Below are 19,942 nucleotides of genomic sequence, written 5' to 3'. Positions count from 1 at the left end.
GAAGCTTTGTTGGTGGAGGTGGGGATCGGCTCGTGAATCAAACTAACACCTCCATATAGCTCAATAAGGGCTCCTCGATAGGTCTAGCCGAACACTGGGGACTAAGCCTATTGATTTCACCGTTGGGGGGGGGGGAGGGCAGCCATTAACTGTGCACTTTATGTGGCCTTGGTGGAGCAGCTAACACTCACTCTACTGAAAAACTCATCCCACTTTTTTCACCTCATACATTTATGTTTATGTTATTGCATCTTGATTAATAAGTGGTGAGAAAAATCCTGCAAAAAAATGTATACGGTACGTTATGTTGTCACAGTATACAATTGTCACAATGCCTGCCTCAGTCTCCGTGTCCCTCCTTTAAGCCACTTCCCTAGGCTCCTTTATAACCATTTCCCCGCCCACCTGCTCACCTGTTCCTCATTTCCCTCATCAGTCACACAGTATCTGTACCTGCCATTTTTTTTTGCCTTTTTCCACCAACGATTTTTTGCAACTGCCCAAGTTATACAGTCTTTTCTACCTGATCAATTGTGATAGTTTGAAAATGTGACCTTGTTCTTCTTCTTCTTCGGGGGAAGTCATTGTAGACTAATTCATATTTGGCCAGGCATGTCAATATCTGCTGTAAAGACAGACGATTTAATCAACATCCATAAATTTGTTGAACTTTTTTTCAAATGTTATCACTAGATTTCCCCTTTTTTAAATAGAAAATTGGCAGAACTCATCACTAATAGAAGAAAATAAGAACAACCCAAGGTTTCTTTTCAGCACTGTAGACAGGCTGACAGATAGCCACAGCTCTGTTGAGCCATCTAGTCCTATACCTCTAAGTAGTGACAACTTCATGAGCTTTTTTAATGATAAAATTATAACAGTTAGAGATCAACTTCATCACCTTTTGCCCTCAATTTCAAACGGTTCACCTTTGAACGCAGTAGCACTAGACAGAACAACAAGACCTGATTTATCCTAAGATTTCTTCTATCCTGTAGACCAGGGGTCTCAAACTCAACTTTCTTGGGGGCCGCTGGAAGTAGAGTCTGGGTTTGGCTGGGCCGCATCAAGTATTCCAAAAAAAACCAACTATTTCCTCCAAACAGGGCGCGGAACTGCCGGTGCTATAAGCCCCTAGATCTGATATGGTTAGTGAATTTCACAACAACAGACATCACATTGTCAAACCTCAGGCATTTGCCGCAAAGAGTACTTAGCTAGCTTGACAACCGTTACGCCGCTGTCAGGAGACTACTACGGTAGCCCATAAGTGACAAGCACAATGATAAAAAGTTTCAGAACGCGCGGGCCGCACTAACACTTAACTTTGATGTCAAGTAGGGGGCCACAAAATATCATCCCGCGGGCCGCAATTGGCCCCCGGGCCGCGAGTTTGAGACCCATGCTGTAGACCTTCCAACATTAATGTCTAAGGTAACGGGAAATGCCCGTTACTAACCTAGCTCTGGGGAGTAATTCCCCGGAGTCCTTATGTTTTTTTCCCCCAGCATGTTTCCTTTGCTCAGGGAGGATCCAAAATCATGGTTACAGCTGTCGCTGTGGTCCTGCTACATGTCCTGCGATGCCCTGTTACATCCTGCTGCGCTCTGCGGTGCAGTGCCCTGCTATGCCATGAACTACGACAAACTATTTTAGTCACTATTCCATTATCTTTCACTGTGACTATTATTGCCACTATTCATTTCAACCCCAACCGGCTCGTCAGACACCGCCTACCAAGAGCCTGGGTCTGTCCGAGGTTTATTCCTAAAAGGAAGTTTTTCCTCGCCGCTGTCACACTGTTGCTTGCTCTGGAAGGAACTACTAGAACTGTTGGGTCCTTGTAAATTATAGAGTGTGGTCTAGACCTACTCTATCTGTAAAGTGTCTCGACATAACTCTTGTTATGACTTAAAAAAGAAGTAGCAGATCATTTCAATTTTCCACACATTGGCTCACAATGTCACTTCAGTCTGTGACCGTAGCTTTGTCAGGCCACCGATCATGATTATAAAGTATTCTTTAACTCCACATGGAGATGAAATATTCAGTGGAGCATTTAGCAGCTAAAGGAGTTACTAAAAAGAGAGTGAATATTGGACTTACAGTCATCAGGAGGACAGATATACAACTTCAAATGAATAGTAATGTTTCTCCATAACTGTTGGATGTGTACAGTAAATAAGCAAACAAGGTCGCCATGTCAACTTATAAAGTGATGATCGTATTCACAAATTGTTCCCACTGCCCCCACCTGTTCAAAACAATCAGTATTGCATGCATGTTTAACTTGTGTTGACAGCACCATGTGATTACGGCACCTAGTGGTATGCGTAGCAATGGAAGTTGCTAAAAAATGTATAAAGTTAAAAAACACAATGCCCTTCTACATGTTATGTTCTTCAGCACTGTCTTTGTCACAAATAGTCGGGACACACAGATTTCTTTGCTTTTTTATCAAAAAAGGATATAGAGTATTTCATTTCAACACCAACAAACCTCTCAATTTACACAGCAAGAGAAGCCATAGAATCACACTTTAACTTCAGAGGCACAACAACAGGAAACTTTTAATTACTTCAGGTTGCACATTTGTCATTTTTAAAAATGTAGACTCGCCTGTTCAGGTTTTATTCTTAATGTTAATGATTATTGTAACAATGAAATCAGTTTTTAACAGGGTGAAGGGGGAGGTATGTGTGGTTAAGTAGGGAAACGGGGTTCCAGCCACTGAATAAAGAACATTAATCAAACAAAAAAGTGAAGAGAGAGAGAGAGAGAGAGAGAGAGAGAGAGAGAGACGATAACAATAAAAAACAAGAAGAAGAGCATCCGCTGGAGCTCTTTTTATCATTCTCATCGGGTGAGCAGCCCCGTCACAAACTCCTTGCACTTCTTTGTTGTCAAAGACGTTTGTGTTGGACTCTACTACTATATTTGTCATACATACAGTGTATTTCTATGTTTTTTCCTTACAAGTATTTATTTTCTACATTTGTTATCACAAAAAACACGACTCTTAAACAAATGCATAAAAACAGTTACATAATGACTGTTCATGATGTTTTGACCAGAACTGTTACTATGGATTTATTGCTTTGTACACTGAGTAATGTTTTGGTGCCACCTGCACACTTTGGGGTCCTAATGCTGGAACCTCGCTGCTGATGGTCTGTACTCCCTTAAAAAATATTTGACTTTCGGCTAAAACCTAACTCTGCTTTTCACCTTTGGTTGATTGTGCAAAGAAATTGAAGCATCAGTAACAGTTTCTGAGACAAAGACAAATAAGTTTGAAAAAAAAGAAGAAAAAAAGACACACTACAAATTTCACTTGGTTCCATGCATAAATACACATCCACACACATCTATATTGTGAAGTGCTGATTTAAGGTCTCCATAGATGTGACAAAATTGATCCCCTTCAGACCTTGTCGGTGTAAGTGCAGAATGAGGACAAAACAGATTCTGGAGGTGTTTTGCTTGTTCTTTCTATTCAGGAGCCTAATACACTTTTCATTGCCAGTAAGGCCTTCACATTATACATCAAATCATAAAATGTATCATCTTACTTCCATCTTACTTGTGATGGAAATGGACAAATGGCAGTTTGTCCAAATTGCACTCATTTGTGATTGCCCATCCTGCTTTTTTATAATTGCGAATAGAAATATTCTGTTTGGTGAACTTTATGCAAAGCATAGATCTATGTAAACATTTAAACAATCGTTGTGGAATGTTCACTTTAACTTCTGTCATTTGACATTTTAAACTCTTCTCCCTTTAGTTTTTAAAGGCCCTGAAAACACGTTTTCTCAATTAGCATCTCAATTTTATCAGTGTGATCCTGCATTAACACTTGGACTTCTGCTAATGTTAGAAGTTTTTATTATTTCACATTAAAGATGTCTTTTCTTTTTTTAGTTTAATTGCTTCATATTTATAAATAGTTGTTTTTGAGAAATACTTAGTTTTCAGGTGCTTAACATTAAGAATTACTATCTCATTCATTTGATCATGTAAATATCCTTTACGTTATTTTAAATATAATTTTTTCTCCTCTTCTCATTTACAATTAGATTTGCTGCTCTAATATGGTAACACTCTCATACTGATTTTGGCTAATCTGTACGTTACCAAAGTCTTTGCATTGCACAAACTCTTTATATAGTCGTATGACCGTACATCTCTTGGTCTAAATTGAATCTATAAACTCTTATACATCGTTACGTTCTAGTTATCTCTGTCATATATGTTTTATTTAAGATGACTCATTTAACAATGCATTGGTACAGCGAGAATTTTGACAGTCATGGTGAGTATAATGATGAGAATGGCTTTACTCCTGCACTATACTGCTGAGATGTGACGGGTTGAAATTGCTAAAATCAAACGCTCAGCTGCAGAGGTACAAAATGGATCCCATATAGCATACATTGGACAGCCTTGTTTTTTACCTTATGCAAGTGTAACCAAACGGTCATCACAAGTCATTACATGACACTCTTATGTCTACACTAGGTCACTTACACCAGAACATTTTTACACACACACACACACACACACACACACACACACACACAGAAGCCAGTGATAAGAAAGCAAAAATCATCATATTGTGCATTAAAAGGAAACACTACTCTGAGTGCATTCAGGAGAGATACAGCTCAATCCATGTCAACACAGTGTCTAGTTTCTGTTTACAACGATGTGCAGTGACATATCTATACACTGTAATGGCTGGCTTGTAGGACCTTGTTGTGTAACAGTTAATTTGATAAATAAGGGGTTGGTTCTGATGGGCAGCTTCTATGGAACCCTACAGGCTTCAGTGTGGTCAGAAAGCCTAGGCTGACGGGATAAAAATATTCACATTTACACACTGCACTCCAAATGAATATATCTATTAACAATATGCATAATAATACATATACAGGCTGCCAATTTGATATGTGTTACACCTCTATTAATTTAATATCTTAGAATTCTTGACACATTTTACAAATTTTTAGTTGATACTTTTTTAAATATTTCTTTTTAGAATCTGTGCAAACAATACAACACTAGATTGTAGGTTTTCTTGTTTCTCATTTGTTGATTTTTTTATGACTAAACTGATGCACACTCAGGAAAATAAGTCTACTCATGTGTCAGTGAATGTGTGTTTGGTCTAGGAGTATCCCTCATCTTTCTTGTATCCGTAGCCTCCTGCCTGGGCTTCCTCCTGGACGTACTCCTCCGTCTTCTCCCAACCTGTAGCCCAGCCTCCGTTCACTTGCGTGGTTGCACCGTAGGACTTAGGCGGACCTCCAAAGGCACCATAACCTTGAGTGATATCGCCCGTCTCTTCTGCCAGCTCGTCCTCGTCTATGAAGCCACACTTCTCCTCGCTGGTCAGTTCTGGGTCGGCCCACGGCTGTTTTTCTCCCGATGCAAAGATTCCATAGAAGATCACTCCTCCATAATGCACCATGGCGGCGATCAGGAACACATACTGCCACTCCTCTCGAGTCTGAAGAGAGAAGGAAAACAAAGTTGTTGTATCTTAAACCCTGAAAAGAAACGTCTGGACATTTTTTATATGTATCTTATTGTGAAAAAAGCCAATACAAAAATCCCCTCAAAAGGCCATTTGACTGAAATGAAAATTCTGTCAATCTTAAAAGTGGCAATATCCTAATTATGCTTTTAAACAAAAGTTTGACTCGGGTACATTCGCAAAAAGATTCTAGGTTGCATTTTGGCGAGCGTTTTGCTTTAAGTAAAAGTCCTATTGCTTAGTCATCGTATTTGTCTTTATCTGAAACTGAATTGTATGTGCTTTGTATTAATTATTATAATACAATAAATTATTATCGTACACCATGACCTGCAATTACGAGAGCTGAAAAGACCTGTTACTTTTCCATATCTTTTGCACTAAATCAATGTTAGGTGTTGATCTGCCATGCTGTTTAATTCATTAGTTAAAGTTTCTCCTCGCAAGGAAGACTTTCAAATGGCTTTGCCAAAATCAGGTGCCATCATGTGCAGTTTGCTAGCTGGCTAGTTCACCCCTACGTCACTAGCCTAGCCTACTGTATGAATGAATCAATTCATGAACGAATGATCCAACAAAACAATGTTAAACTCAAAGAAGGAAATCTAGGAACTAGGTTAAACTAAAACAAGGAATGTGGTGTATAACTGTATGAAATGTATGATGAAAATTGGCTAAATCGCCAAGCAATTACCAAGAAATAGGTTGCAGCAGTGTTTAACTCCACTTGGGACAAAGGGACTAGGCTTATATATCTTCGGCGACTTTTTATAGTACAAAATCACTGTCAATCAAAAGGCGATACAGCCTTTTGACAAACCCTCCAATCATCACGCAGAAGCCCAGCGTTCAGGCCAACCCTTCCTCCATTCACCCCCAAAGACATTGAGCGTCCGTGGGCAGGACATAATCCCAGCATTTATCCAATGACCATCTAGTTTCAAAGCACTGAAAAAAAAGTAGAAAGCAGCCCCACTGAAGTCCATGGATGCTAGACCTCGACAGGGACATGCACTGTGACACTAGGGGGCTGTATGAGAAGGAAATCAAGTCAGTCGACCTGCTATATGTAGCTGATTCTGAACGAACTTGTCTTTGAGATGAATGTGTTCTAATGCATTTTTAGTCAATAAAATGTAAACACAATAGTACAAATTTGTCGATTAATTTTTTTACATTTTAGTGGAAGCCGAGCTTCCCTTGCAGTGTAAAAGAAATTGTCTCTGGATGTATATGATAAGATACAGTTTTTGAAAAATGCATGAATAAACACCTATGTCTGCTTACTGCTACATTTTAGTGTAAACCTTGTCTTAAACATTCTATACTGCATATTATAAGGGGCCTTAATAATAGGGTAAGTGTTGTTGATTTATCTAGCTCTTGAAGAATTAAAACACTTATTGCAAACATGAAATGAGAGGATCTTTATCACTGACATGGCTTGTGCTTGAATGGAGAACCACTTACCTTGTTCTTTGTCATAGTACCAACAATTATTGGGCAAACCATCCCAGAAAGGGTACCCACGCCATTGGAGATTCCCATTAGGATACTGGCGTAGCGTGGAGCGATGTCCAGGTGATTGACATTAAAGCCTGACAGAGCAAGAAAACAAATTTTAACACAAAATTAAAATAGTGTTGATTGTCAGATTACCACATTAAAAGGCCAAATTGTGGCAACACTGTGACAGTATTACGTAATAAAAGCAACGGAAGCAAGACACAGTTGTTGATAAAAGTAGCACAAATGGAGACCATCTTGTTGCAGAAACTGGCAGCAACTCGCCACACATCCTCCTCCTCCCCCACTCCGACTGGCTGAATGAGTAAGTGTCCTCGCGATCTGCCTCACGCTGCCTGCCTGGCAAATCCCCCGAGACAGCTAGCACTGAATTATTAAACACTTGAGCAGAAAGCTCAAGAACAACAAGCAAGAAACTGATTTTGTACTAAGTCACAAACCTGAGCATTAAGGTTAAAATATCTGTTGAATGAATGGCATAAAATAGCTGGGAGGTTCCTTTAGTCAGACAGTTAAAATCTAATATCTGAAATCTGATTCTGAATTTCCTTGTTTACATTCTTTTACAAAGTACAGGCTTTTTTCTTCAAAATTATGCGAGGAAAAAGCAAAGTAACTCCAACAGTTGTTGTTGTGAAACGTATTCTACATATTCACACATGTATACCCTTCAAATGTGGCTTATTAGCCATTCCTTAGACACCCCTATCTATTAGCCCTTGTATTGTGAAAACTATACTTTCCACTAGCCACACTACATTAGACACAGTACGACCTCATCGTTGTCACATTTATTTATTATTTAACTACAGTATGTCATATCCTAAGTTGTACGTAAGTTACATTCTGATTGAGGAGAATGTGTGTGTGTTTTATTTGTACTGACCTGATATAGCAAATCCACTGAAGCCCACTGCCAGCACCAGGAAGGAAATGGCCACCCCTTTGCTGTGGGAATATCCTACCACCAGAAGCAATGTGGCCTCCATGCCAAATCCTAACAGAGACAGACAGCAGGTCACACACACACAGAAACACACAAAGCCCACAGGCTGTTGGTCATCGCGGTGCCAATTGAATTAAGCATGATACATGGCTTGCACTCAATTATGTAAGTGACAGATTTGAAATCAATGCACAGTCACAATCAGCTGGTCAACTAAGTATTGAGCAGATAGATTTTACAAAAATATAAACACAACCATGTCTCTGGCAGTGAAGAGCAACTACAAAAGAATCCGCATGAATCTAGCACCATGAAAGTAACACCCTATAACTGTGCAGAGAGAGAGGTGTGGAAAATGATATTTCATCCTCAATTCAGACTTATCACCTCCACAGTTCATGATTTTCCTGACAGTGGTAGTCGTCATGATGTTTCTGCTGCGTAGGTAGTCAGCCAGCTGGCCCCCGATGGGCACGATGATGGTCATCACCAAATGTGGCAGGGCAGACAGCATGCCGACCTGCAACCACATGCAGAAAGTCAACCAAATCAACTGCAGTGTAATAGGACAGCACAATAAATTAATAAATCATAATTTAGTGTCATCACTGACAATGACAGGACTGTTTTTTTTTCTTTTTTGCATCTAGAAATACCAAAACATTTATTTGTGGGATTGATGCCATGGGTACTGCTTTTTTGTTCCATTTTCTAAATTTTTGAGGGCACGATAATGGATAGATTTCACACAGAACTTGGACACAAATGAAATGGGTAAAAGCAGTGCACTGCATGGTGAATAGAATACAATTCGCTGATATTCTGAGTGTTACTGACTTAACAATAATAAACACAATGCTTTCACCAATTTTTTATTTGATTGTTTCTTATTTCATCATAAATATTTTATGTTATAAATACTTAAAGGGGTACTTTAACAATTTTAAACCAGCTCATCTTTGTGTGGGCAGTGTGTTTAGATGAAGGGCATTTGGTTTCTCTCTGCGTCACCAGTGCACGTTTTGTGTTATCCGGCAGATCTCCACACACCTCCGCCGCTCCGTTCCGTGGGGAGATCTGTGCACTTGCGGCACAGAGGCAAACCAGACATCATTCATCTGCACACACTGCCCACACTGCCATGACACAGAGCTGGATTTGAATCAGCAAAACATCTCTTTAAGAAATGAAACTATGAAACATAAAATATGACACATGAAATGATATGAAATATAAGATATGAAATAAGATATGAAGTTTTTAGGGGCTTTAAGAGATTGTGTACAATATTGATCAAACATGTTGCCATTTCATGCATTGTATAATAACTAGTATAGAGCTAATTTACATCTGAGGTTATAGGTTACATTGATTTTATGTTTTTATTCCATATGAATCCCTTATTCTATGTTATATTTTATCTTTCTATTACAGGAAATCCATGCCATTTCACCTTAAAAAAAACATCACTGTTAAACAATTTGTGATAGCAGTGACTTTTACACTTGTTTGTTTCCATTGGAACCAATGCTGCCTTCTTATGTAATCTATCAGCCCATGACAATGACCCTCAGGCCACCAGTTGCACTGACATTGACGTTGAGGATAAATCATTTCAAGAGCAAAGTGTCACAATGAAACGGCTGCCACTAGTGTAGTGTTTATCCGCATAGCATTCAAAAATAGTTTATTGATCTTTCAATTTATGCTGCCGGTTTGTCAGTTGTCCGTTGTGTTGTAAGCTCACCTTACTTATCTCAAAGCCAAAGACTTCCTCAAAGTATGCAGGCTGGCTAATCAGCAACAGGTAAAACGTCCAGCTCCTGCAGAAGTTGGCCACGATGATTGCATAGACGGGCATGGAAGTAAAAAACTTCCTCCAAGGGGTCTTGAATTTCTGGAATAGATAATCACAAAGGACTGCATTTTCACATACTGTACATTTGGTCATGTCTCTCTGACAAAAGGTGATGGTAATGGCTGTTGAAACTGGAGCTTGGTATTGTGTTGGTTATTCTAGTAGTCGTTACAACAACACAAAAGGTTAAAAAACAAAGAATGTTGGGAGGAGTGAGTTATATTTATTGTCTTTCTTAAGTCTCTGATGTTACCTCGGAAGGACCCGATAACTTGGCACTCTCTCCGATGCTCTCCTCAATGTAGCAGCGTTCCTCATCAGTGATTGTAGGATGTACAGCGGGGCTCTCATAAGACACAAGGATCCAGAACAAATACCAGAACAAGCCAAAGCATCCTGCACAATACAGACAGATAACATGTCAGAACTTTAGATCATTTCAGATGAAGAACTGCAGTTAATTCTGACCTCAGCAGTAATACACACAGTGAGTGTATGGCAGTCTGATCTTTCCAAAATGCCTGAGAGAATTAAACCCAGCCAGGACTGTATCCAGTCCAAAGAGAAACATGGGGGGTTATTTATTGACACACTAAAACATTTGTAGGGAGGGGGGCACACACACAAACACACACACACACACAGACACACACACACACACACACACACACCACACACACACACAAACACACACACACACATGCATCATCAAGCAATATTACCATAGATATAGAACACAGAGGACCAGCCTGAGTACTGGACCAGGATTCCAGCCAGGGGCATCGCTATCACAGCACCAGCATAAGAGCCTGACAGACAGTGAAACGGGGGAGTTAAAGCTTGGAGGCTTCTTGACCAATAAAGTAATATGCAACACATCATTTCTGATACAAATTTATAAATACCAATAGGAGAAATAAGTATATACCACAGAATGAGAGGGTGGCCAGGCGACTCCTTTCCAGCGGTGGAGCCCACTTACTCCAGATCCCATGACAGGCCGGGTAGGTCACTCCCTAAACACACAGTCTGTGTTAATTCATGGTGAAGAAACATGCAAAAAACATTAGCAGCAAACTGGAACTCTATGTTCTTTACACTATTATTTTAAGTGCTCCTGACACACACAGCTTGTTAGAGAAATGTATGTATTTACAGAGTGGTCAATACTCCATATCGGAAATGAAGAAAATGAACAAATTATAGGCATTAGTTTGCACCCATTTCTTGATGGGTGTTATGCAACATAGTATTATTCCAGTAAATAATAGCCTTAAAATCATTAAGTCACGACTTCAAGTCACGACTCATGACTTGGTAGCGTTCCAGGCAAAGTCACGAGAAACCCTAGCTAGCGGCTACCTACCGTTGACGTTAGCTAGCGCTAGTTAATACTAGCAATTTCTAGCCTGCAACATTTTTTGGGCTCCGTTTAATAAACATAACCTGTAGTAGTACACAATCGTATGTGTATTGTTTTAATTACAATGTGTGGAATTCCTTTACGTTGCCCATTTAAGTATATTTATTTCTATTTCTCACTGTTAATCACCGGCATCTGTACAGCATCAACAGGTGCTGCTTATGTGTATGTGACATCAAAACTGTAACTGGTAGTACAAAAATCTGGCACGAGTTCACGAGTAATAAATCACGGGTTTGACTGCCGTTCCAGGGAACTTTTACGGGTAGAAGGTTGTGAAAACACGAGTTGCGGGTTGCATTAGTGTATGGGAGGGGCGGGGTCATTGGAAATGTTCTATGCTGAAGCAACGCAAAGGCTCATGGTAGAAAAAACATATGTTCTGAACGGTTTCTGTCCTAGTTAAAGGGGATTGGAAAAATGTTCTGTTACAGTTTTTGGATTGCATTTATGTTACATGGGTTTTGGTTTGTATGGGGGGGATGGGGGGGGGGGGGGGCAATGGGGTTTGTGCAGTGAGGTAGAGCATAATCATTTAGAGCCATGCAGAACATGTTGGAAATTACAGTCTATGTCATCTTTTCTTTTCTACTGGAACTAACGTGTTGAAAACATTGTTCTCAAATCTATACTGAAAAAAGCATATTTATAAGAATGCTTTCTTGCTGTAGTTTTGATAAGTAGGCTTAATGTTTCATATTTATTATATTAAAACACAAATAACTTATGTTAACTAATGTTTTTTTAGTAACGACTATTAATGTACACTTGATTTGTCTGCTGCATCAATTTATCAATCAGTGATGATACAACTTGACCTGTTATGTTTCACCTTGTGTAAAAACTTAGACGGTTTAAGGCAACGGGTTTCCACGCAAATTTCTTGTAAAGACAACTCATTTGGGAGTTGTAGGATGTTCAAACAATCTGAGGGAATACACTCTCAGATTTGATCATGAGCCAACAGATGTCTGATATAATAACTAAGAAACATTAACATTTTCACCCTTGTAATTAACATGAACAAATTGCTACGGTACCGTGAGCAAAGAGGTCCTGATGAGCTGTGCGTGGAACGAAGCAGCACTGCAGTCATTATATGTTTATCAGTCACTAATTTGAACAAACCACTCTGACGTAAAGCACAATCTGCAAAGACTTTCATAGACATGTTGTATGATGCTATGCTACTGGTGAAATAATTATCTACCATCATGATTAAGCATTTGATACCATTTGTCCAAAAGCATTGAAATAAGATTTAAAAAAAACCCTCAGCCAGGCATTCCCCTGTCCTGAAAAAGATCCCCCCTCTATTCAAAAAATGCCCACCAACAACATCATCTTTACATTCCATTGTCTGTCATATTTGCATATGTAAGAACTGTGGCATCAGCTTGCTGTATTTTGCAGACAGACACATCTCACCAACATCAACTACACAGCAGGCAGATTGCTGTGTCATGTTTCACTACGAAGCTACAGGATTGATGTTCTTCTGCCTATCAGCATATTCCTTTGCATCTGTCTGTAAACCTTTGCTGTTGTGTTTCCAGGATACAAAGTGTGACACCCAAATTGGACTCTGGACTATCCCACAAACACTCAGCTGTAGTGCACTGAATCAATACAGCCCATCTCACATTTCTTCTATTAAATACCCTGAGCATGGTACAGTCTTTCTTTTGTTTTCTCATGGAGTAACATTTGCAGAAAGCCCCTCTGTATTGTGTGTCATTGCAAACCATCAGCTTTTGACAGCCTTAATAAAGACACGACCTTTATGTTCTATAAATTGTGAGAATAGTGCAGATTGTTGTAAATAAATTAAATTGATCCATGATTTGTATTGAAGGGAAGGAATAAAGATGTTAACATTCTCTTACCTCCACCAGCCCTTGTAATATCCTGACAAAGATGACACACCCAAAGTGGACTCGGGCAGCCGAGGGAATCAACATGTTGAGAATCGAGGTTAGCACAATGGCTGCACCAAATACCCTGAAAATGATAAGATATATTTTAAATATCACATTATAGTAACTCCCCTCATGGTTATTTTAACTCTTCCCCGGAACCTGCATGTGGCTGTCCACTGCTCCTAATGTTTAGGGTGGCTTAATAAATTCAGAGATTGAATAATATTATATTGAAGGCAACTGTACGATTTTATATGACAAATAATAACGTTTCTTCTTCTTTTCTTCTAAACTTAATGTATGTTATTAACATATTGTAGCTTTGTGCCATGGTTTACAAGGAGAACCCTTTTTTATTAGAACCCTTAGATGAATAATACCTTTATTTTTTAAGGAAAATATTTAAAATATAAAATTGGCCTTGAGGTTTTTTTAATTAGACTACACCTTACTTTTCCAAAATTAACCATGGAAGATTATCGACTTGTATTCTACATGAAAGCCCATTGAAAGTCTCTTTGTTTTTATCTCCTTTTGGAAAGAACAGAACTCTGTCACATTTAAAAAGCTCTGTAGTGTATATTCAATTAAAATATCACGTATCAACGCTGTTCGTACATTGTGTCCTCGGTTGTGATTGGCACGTGCTCCTCCGACGTCATAAAAATAAATATTTTAAGCAGCAACGCCCCAAAGTCACATACGTCGATACGCATGGGTCGCCTAGCAACCATTTTTACTTAGGTGGGCCTACTCTTTCATTGAAGGATGTTATTCGTGCAGAATGACATGTCATTTTTAAGTTGTCATTGAAATAGGCCTAGATGCAAACAGGTAATGTATGGATCACTATTTCTTTTTAACATTTGCGTATTTTGACTTAATTAGCAATAATAAAAAAAGGAGAGTGTCTGCCACTGCTGTTAAAACGCCTGCAGCACTGCTCATTCAGTTTAGACAGTAGCCTAGCCTAGACTGTAAGGAATCATTAGGAAATAACATGAGGTGTCTTCTTTGTCTTCGTCGTTAAAGGTAGAAAAAAAGAAAGGACTTTTTTTACCAGCAGCTGAGCAGAGTGAGCTCACGCGCAGGCAGGGCCAGGCCATCCGTAAACGCCGAGCTATTTCTCATTTCTGTCACGTTTTCCCGCCCCTTTCATCCGCACGCGGGGGACAAGCCCTAATCCGGTCGAGACTACTGTTGGGCACGAGACCAATTGATTCGATTACATCCACGTGCCAATCAACAATACCAGGAACAGACAACAGGGTGCAGGGGGAAAAAATGTAAAAAAAAAAAAGAAAAAAGAGCGATAGGACTAGGCTACATTAAAATCAGCTATAGCCTACAGCAGGTAGATTTGTTAGACTAGGCCTACTGGCTACTTTTGGCTGCACTCTTTCATAATTAGCCTATTATTAGTTAATAGGCAATTGCCTTTAAATTTATAAACGATAGTCTGCTCAAGATTCAGGCCTCTCGTGTTGAGCTGTAAGCGGAATCATTTCTCTTTACGTAGGCTAATGTCACCAATTGGCACAGCCTATTTAAACATTCAATACCTAAAACGTACACCATAATATTGTAGGCTATGTGGCTCATAGTGTTTCTAACAATTACTATGACGCATTGGCAGTGCCCATGTGAATTAAAGCCCCAGGGAGCTCATTAACGGGTGGCAGAAAGGCCTGACACGGGGCTGCAGCCCTGCCAGCCCGCTGCTCAGCCTCTCCTGCACCTCCGCATCACTTACAGACACCGACTGTCTGCTGCCGTTATGCGGATAGGGAAACTCAGCCTAACTCAATTCAATTCATAATTCAGCAAGAATGACGCCATTTTTTATTTCTGGCCTTGGCTGCATTTTTAATGAATTGATTCCAGTCCCATGCTGTTCATTTTCATTTCCTAAATGCCACTCATTTAGGCCTACTAAAAAATACAAACAAAAGGCTACAAAATGGGAGTGAGAGGAAGGGATAGCCACGTCAACAGTAATTTCGTTTAATTGGCCAACAATGGTAGGCTAAAAAAAAAAAACAATCATAATCCACCAAATGAATGTCACTTTGTTGTGTTTCTGGTTATTCACTGGGAGCGCCGCCTACCTGTTTGCGGCCAGCCTGGAGCATATGTATCCTCCCGGGATTTGTGTAACGATGTAGCCCCAAAAAAAAGATCCGTGAATAAGTCCCACCGTCTCTGGATCCCAGTTGAACTTGGCTTTCTGGGCGACAATATGCAAGGAAGGAACATGTTAAATGACCTCTGTTGAACATTCAACCTCTGTTGGTTATTCATCAAGAAACAAACGAAAAACATTTAGGCTTATTCTTATAATATGAAAGGACTGGTCTAGGGCCCGTTGATAAAAGGCCTGCAACGGTTGATTTCGATTGATCTGTGCATCAAAATCATTCATGTGTCCTGCACTGTCAAAAAAAAAAAAAAACACTGAGAAGCTGTGTGGAAGTTAGCTGTTGGATGCAGGTAAGATTATTTGGTTAATTTGACCAAAACGCAAAAAACCCAAATAGGCCTTTATGGATCTATTTTAAATGTTGCCTGTAGGCGGTTGTAAATTCACTCATTGAGACATATTTTTAAACAGTAGGACCTAGACCTAGTGTGTCTTTGAACTTATTTGCCTTTTAAGCAAATGGGCGATGTCAAGGAAAAAATTATTTTCGAATAAGGTTAACAGTATGGCAATAATCTATATATATAGGCTATGTAGGCTAAGATTTAGGCTTTTAGCACAGGATACAAAGATGCATTTGATCATTTTAAAATTGCATCATATTACCCAAAGAGAATGCTATAAACGCTATCTGACATTATGATACAGGATCATCTCTATGGCACATTAACGATGTGGGCATGTTTTAAAATATCGTAGGCGCATTCAATTATTTCTCACGCCCAAATATCTGCTGACATTTTAAAATGAAATCACCAGCCATGGTTAGTGGGAGCATTTAACTGAGTGTATGGCTTAATATGACAGTAGGCCTTACATAGGCCCGTGAAGCTTGTGCTGTGAGCTTTCTCATGTGTGGAGGAATGAATCTTCCTCTTCATTACATTTTCTTGTCTTGTGTCTCGAGGCATGCATGTCTACGATGCTTTTACGTCAGAAGTGCTCGCTGCCGTTGCCACACCTCTTTGATGACGATCTTGCCGTTCTGGTGGATGGTGCTGTTGTTAACCATGCCCACTATGGCCACGCCCAGGTTACACCGGATACCGAAGGAGATGCAGAAGCCCAGGCCACTCATGATGGCGATGATGTACCGCCGGGGCAGGCCGAAGCAGTTGCAGTCGCACAGCGGGGGTTTCTTCTCCACAGCCTCCCGGGGCCGCCCATCCTCCGTCAGCTCGATCACCTCCCCGGTTTTCTGTTTCCTCTCTATCAGTCTGCAACAGCCAGGTGAGGACAGTGTCTAGCGAGTGTCCCCTGATAAAATATCATTTTGATTCCCCACACAAAAAAATCTAAGCTCGCTCCCATAATAGAAAACATTTTTAAGGCCCAGTTATATTTCGACTTGTGTGAATAATTCATTATGGATCTGAAATTTCTTGTCATCTTAGTCAACACAATGCAGGAGGCAACTCTTTCAGAACCCCCATAATTTAGCAGCTGTTGGCTACTGGAGGAGAGGCCCCCATACTGTATTTTCTTCTGTCACACTATTAGGAGCGCCATGTCTCTAGGACTCACGTCAGGTGACGCAACAGACACGAACAACGAATTAAAAGCAAAAAGTTGCTTCTGAATTTGTGCATAAGAACATAATATGAATAGAAAGAAACGAACAAACTTCGCCTGCGGAGCTGGAACCAGGCGTACCGCATTGCAGCAGCCTGCTGACTTTCCACTCATTAGCATTCACTGGACCGAGCAGCACCTCCAGACACGCACGTCTGTGGGCATTCCTCAAAGCCCACCTTTTTTCTCTCCAGGAAAGTCACATTTATATGCCACACGTGGTTTGCCCGAATTCCGATTTCAAAAATATAAAAACATTTAAATGCATGTGTCTGCAAACGGAGGGACAGGGCTAATTAATTAGGATCACAAAAAAAGAATCAAATAAAATGCAAATTGATGTATGACTTTGTATCAAAGGCCTCAGAAAAATATGAAAGAACTAAACTTCGTTGAAAGGAAACCTCTGCAGATCATCAATTGCATGTGATTTTACTGTAGCCTGTCTACTCCACACTGTAAGAAATAAAGCACAGCGAGGCCCCAAATGCTTAAGCGACAAAAGGGAATAATCTAGCTGGAGATGTAAAAACTAGCAAGATGTCCTGTCGAAACCCCCAATAAAACATATTGGGTGAAACGAACGACGTGATCATTTTAAATTAATATGAGACGCATGCTGCAGGTTTATCATTTTACGTGCGTCACTGATTTTTAAAGGTGATATGAAATGCTTCACGCGTGGCCTGCACGTGCTGTAGGCTATAACCTCTGCCAATGAGACTCACGTACAGGCATTTAGGTTCATCCAAACCCCCTGTCATCATCACCACACACACACACACACACACACACACACACACACACACACACCACACACACACACACACACACACACACGCACACACACACACACGCACACACAGGCCTATTTGATTGAATCATCTTCTTCTCACTTCTAGAGGCGTGACTATGTCCGTGTAAGTTGTAAAACAGTGGTTGGTGACCTGCAGACCTACACACCACCCTGACTCCTCTCTGGTTAAAAACTAAACAAAATAAAACAAGCATGCAAATAATTAGGCTACACTTTAACGCGAGGAAATTGGCACGCGCCAATCATGACAGAAAAAAGGATTTTCCTTACCTGTGCATATGACCCAGGGTCTTCCCCGCAAATTCCTTCACCCCGGCCGCGGCTCTCGTCTTCACTGACTCCATATCCAGTTTCTATGTGTAGTCCTATTTCTCACTATTATTTTACTGCCTAATCGTCATGGTACGGCGCCGGATGGCCGACTGCAGCGGCAACAACGAAAACAACAAACGAAGTTGTGATAATTTTGAGTCCAGGGAGGAGACGATCCAAAACACGAGTCTAATCTTCACAATGAAAGCGCTAAAGCTGGGGGGGGGGGAGAGAGAAATCAGACGATCTGTGCGCCTTCAGCCATCACCAGCTTATCTCCCGCCTGGCGTACAGTAGCCGCGCCAAGTGCCATCACGACGGAAAACCAAAATGAGTGAAAACGATAGCCACCGTCGTGAATCTGTTGTGGATCTGTCCGGGAGAAAAAGAGAGAGATAGAGAAATAAAAAAGAAGCTCAAAGTTAAGAAAGCAGAAGTGTTTGGAGATGCTTCGATAAATCAAAGAGGGAGTGAGGCTGTATCGTGTCTCCTGTGGTGCGCGCAGGTTCATCTGACGTCGTGTTCAGCACCGAGGTCAGCGACAGCAGCTCTGCGTCCAACATCTGGCCAGCTGCTGAGCACACACAAAGGCCAAAATCAAACTACAACATGTTAATGCATATATATATATATGAGTTTGGTTGCATTAGTCATTTCATAAAACACTAGCGAGAAAAGGACAGGTTTACAGTTCAACCGGTTGCTTTATCACGCAGCATAAATTATGCGAGACACAATAGGCCTGCAACTTTAGATATTTCGATTAGCCTAGGCCTATATATTTTCACTTGGCGTTTTAATGCTTAGAAAGTATTAGCCTAAAAAAAAACAAGGACAGTCAACCCCCGTATATGAAAGCTGCAGCTCTCCCGAGGGCGGTGCTATGGAAACCAAATGAGCAGGAGTGGATTCCCCCCCTCCAACAAGCTCCTCTGCTCAATGTGGGAATCCATCAATAATGTAAGCCTATTTTCATCCCCCCGGTAACCACATGTTCCCACAGAAGCATGCACAAAATTTCGGAAGCATTTAAAAAGTATATATATACATATATTTTACGAGATTTCAAAGATATGTCATCCGACAACGATCTTTCTGCAGACCAAATGTAGTCAAATAATAAAAGGCTAGCCTTTGAAAAAATAATATTAATGGGAATTGTTACAACAACAATAACAAAACAATAACATTATAATAATAATATATAATAACAACAACAGCAATAATAATCCTAAATCTTTAAATTAGATCAAGATGGGATTAGAGAACAAAAGAGAAAAAAGAAAAGTGATCAGTGTCTTTCTTGTCATTTGTTGGTATTGGGCACCATCTGGCGGTCACACCGGACACTGCAGCTTGCTCTCACATTCTTGCACATATATGTGTTTTTGCTAAATCATGTTTTTTTTTTCTTTACGTAACCCTCCACACAGCATTGTGTTTTGCTCATTGTAGCGTATCTTGAATGTTTAGGCTTCACTGTGCAGAATGACATAAGAGTTTGACACGAGAAGGACTGCTTTGTGGAGCTGCCCAGTGGCCCGCAGATCGGACTGTAGTTGTACAAAGTCAAAGTCAAAGTCTGCTTTATTGTCAATTTCTTCACATGTCATGATTTTTAGAATGCACTTCAAAATTTTGGTCTTAACTTTTAGAGCCCTACAAGGACAAGCCCCCCCATACATCTCAGACCTGATCCAGCTGCGTACATCCTCACGCAGTCTGAGATCAACAGGTCAGAGACTATTAGTTGCCCCCCTTACACATTTTAAAACTAGGGGGGACCGTTCTTTTCAGGTTGTTGCACCGAGGTTGTGGAACGCTTTGCC

At 40.3% G+C, this 19,942-nt stretch overlaps 1 protein-coding gene across 1 annotated transcript; it reads right to left on the bottom strand.

Moving 5' to 3' along the window:
- Positions 1-2,437: 2,437 nt before the first annotated feature.
- slc17a6b (solute carrier family 17 member 6b) lies at positions 2,438-18,955 on the bottom strand. The gene is made up of 12 exons (XM_032509092.1): positions 18,072-18,955; positions 16,374-16,629; positions 15,321-15,439; positions 13,180-13,294; positions 10,799-10,886; positions 10,593-10,679; positions 10,124-10,266; positions 9,760-9,909; positions 8,400-8,532; positions 7,953-8,063; positions 7,010-7,137; positions 2,438-5,512 (listed from the first exon to the last, which is right to left on the bottom strand). Exons 1-12 carry the CDS (start codon positions 18,143-18,145, stop codon positions 5,171-5,173), a joined length of 1,746 nt encoding a protein of 581 aa, XP_032364983.1. The 5' UTR covers positions 18,146-18,955; the 3' UTR covers positions 2,438-5,170.
- Between the last annotated feature and the right edge of the window lie 987 nt (positions 18,956-19,942).

The sequence above is a fragment of the Etheostoma spectabile genome, chromosome 1 (genome assembly GCF_008692095.1).
Source record: "Etheostoma spectabile isolate EspeVRDwgs_2016 chromosome 1, UIUC_Espe_1.0, whole genome shotgun sequence".
Classification (NCBI taxonomy): domain Eukaryota; kingdom Metazoa; phylum Chordata; class Actinopteri; order Perciformes; family Percidae; genus Etheostoma; species Etheostoma spectabile.
This window is presented reverse-complemented; position numbering and strand designations above follow the sequence as displayed.

Coding starts and splice junctions, on each gene's coding strand:
- slc17a6b (XM_032509092.1), bottom strand. CDS start 18,145: ATGGAGTCAGTGAAGACGAGAGCCGCGGCCGGGGTGAAGGAATTTGCG. Junction 15,440..16,373: donor GCAAGATCGTCATCAAAGAG/GTGTGGCAACGG, acceptor ATTGTCGCCCAG/AAAGCCAAGTTCAACTGGGA. Junction 13,295..15,320: donor TCCAGGCTGGCCGCAAACAG/GTAGGCGGCGCT, acceptor TATCATTTTCAG/GGTATTTGGTGCAGCCATTG.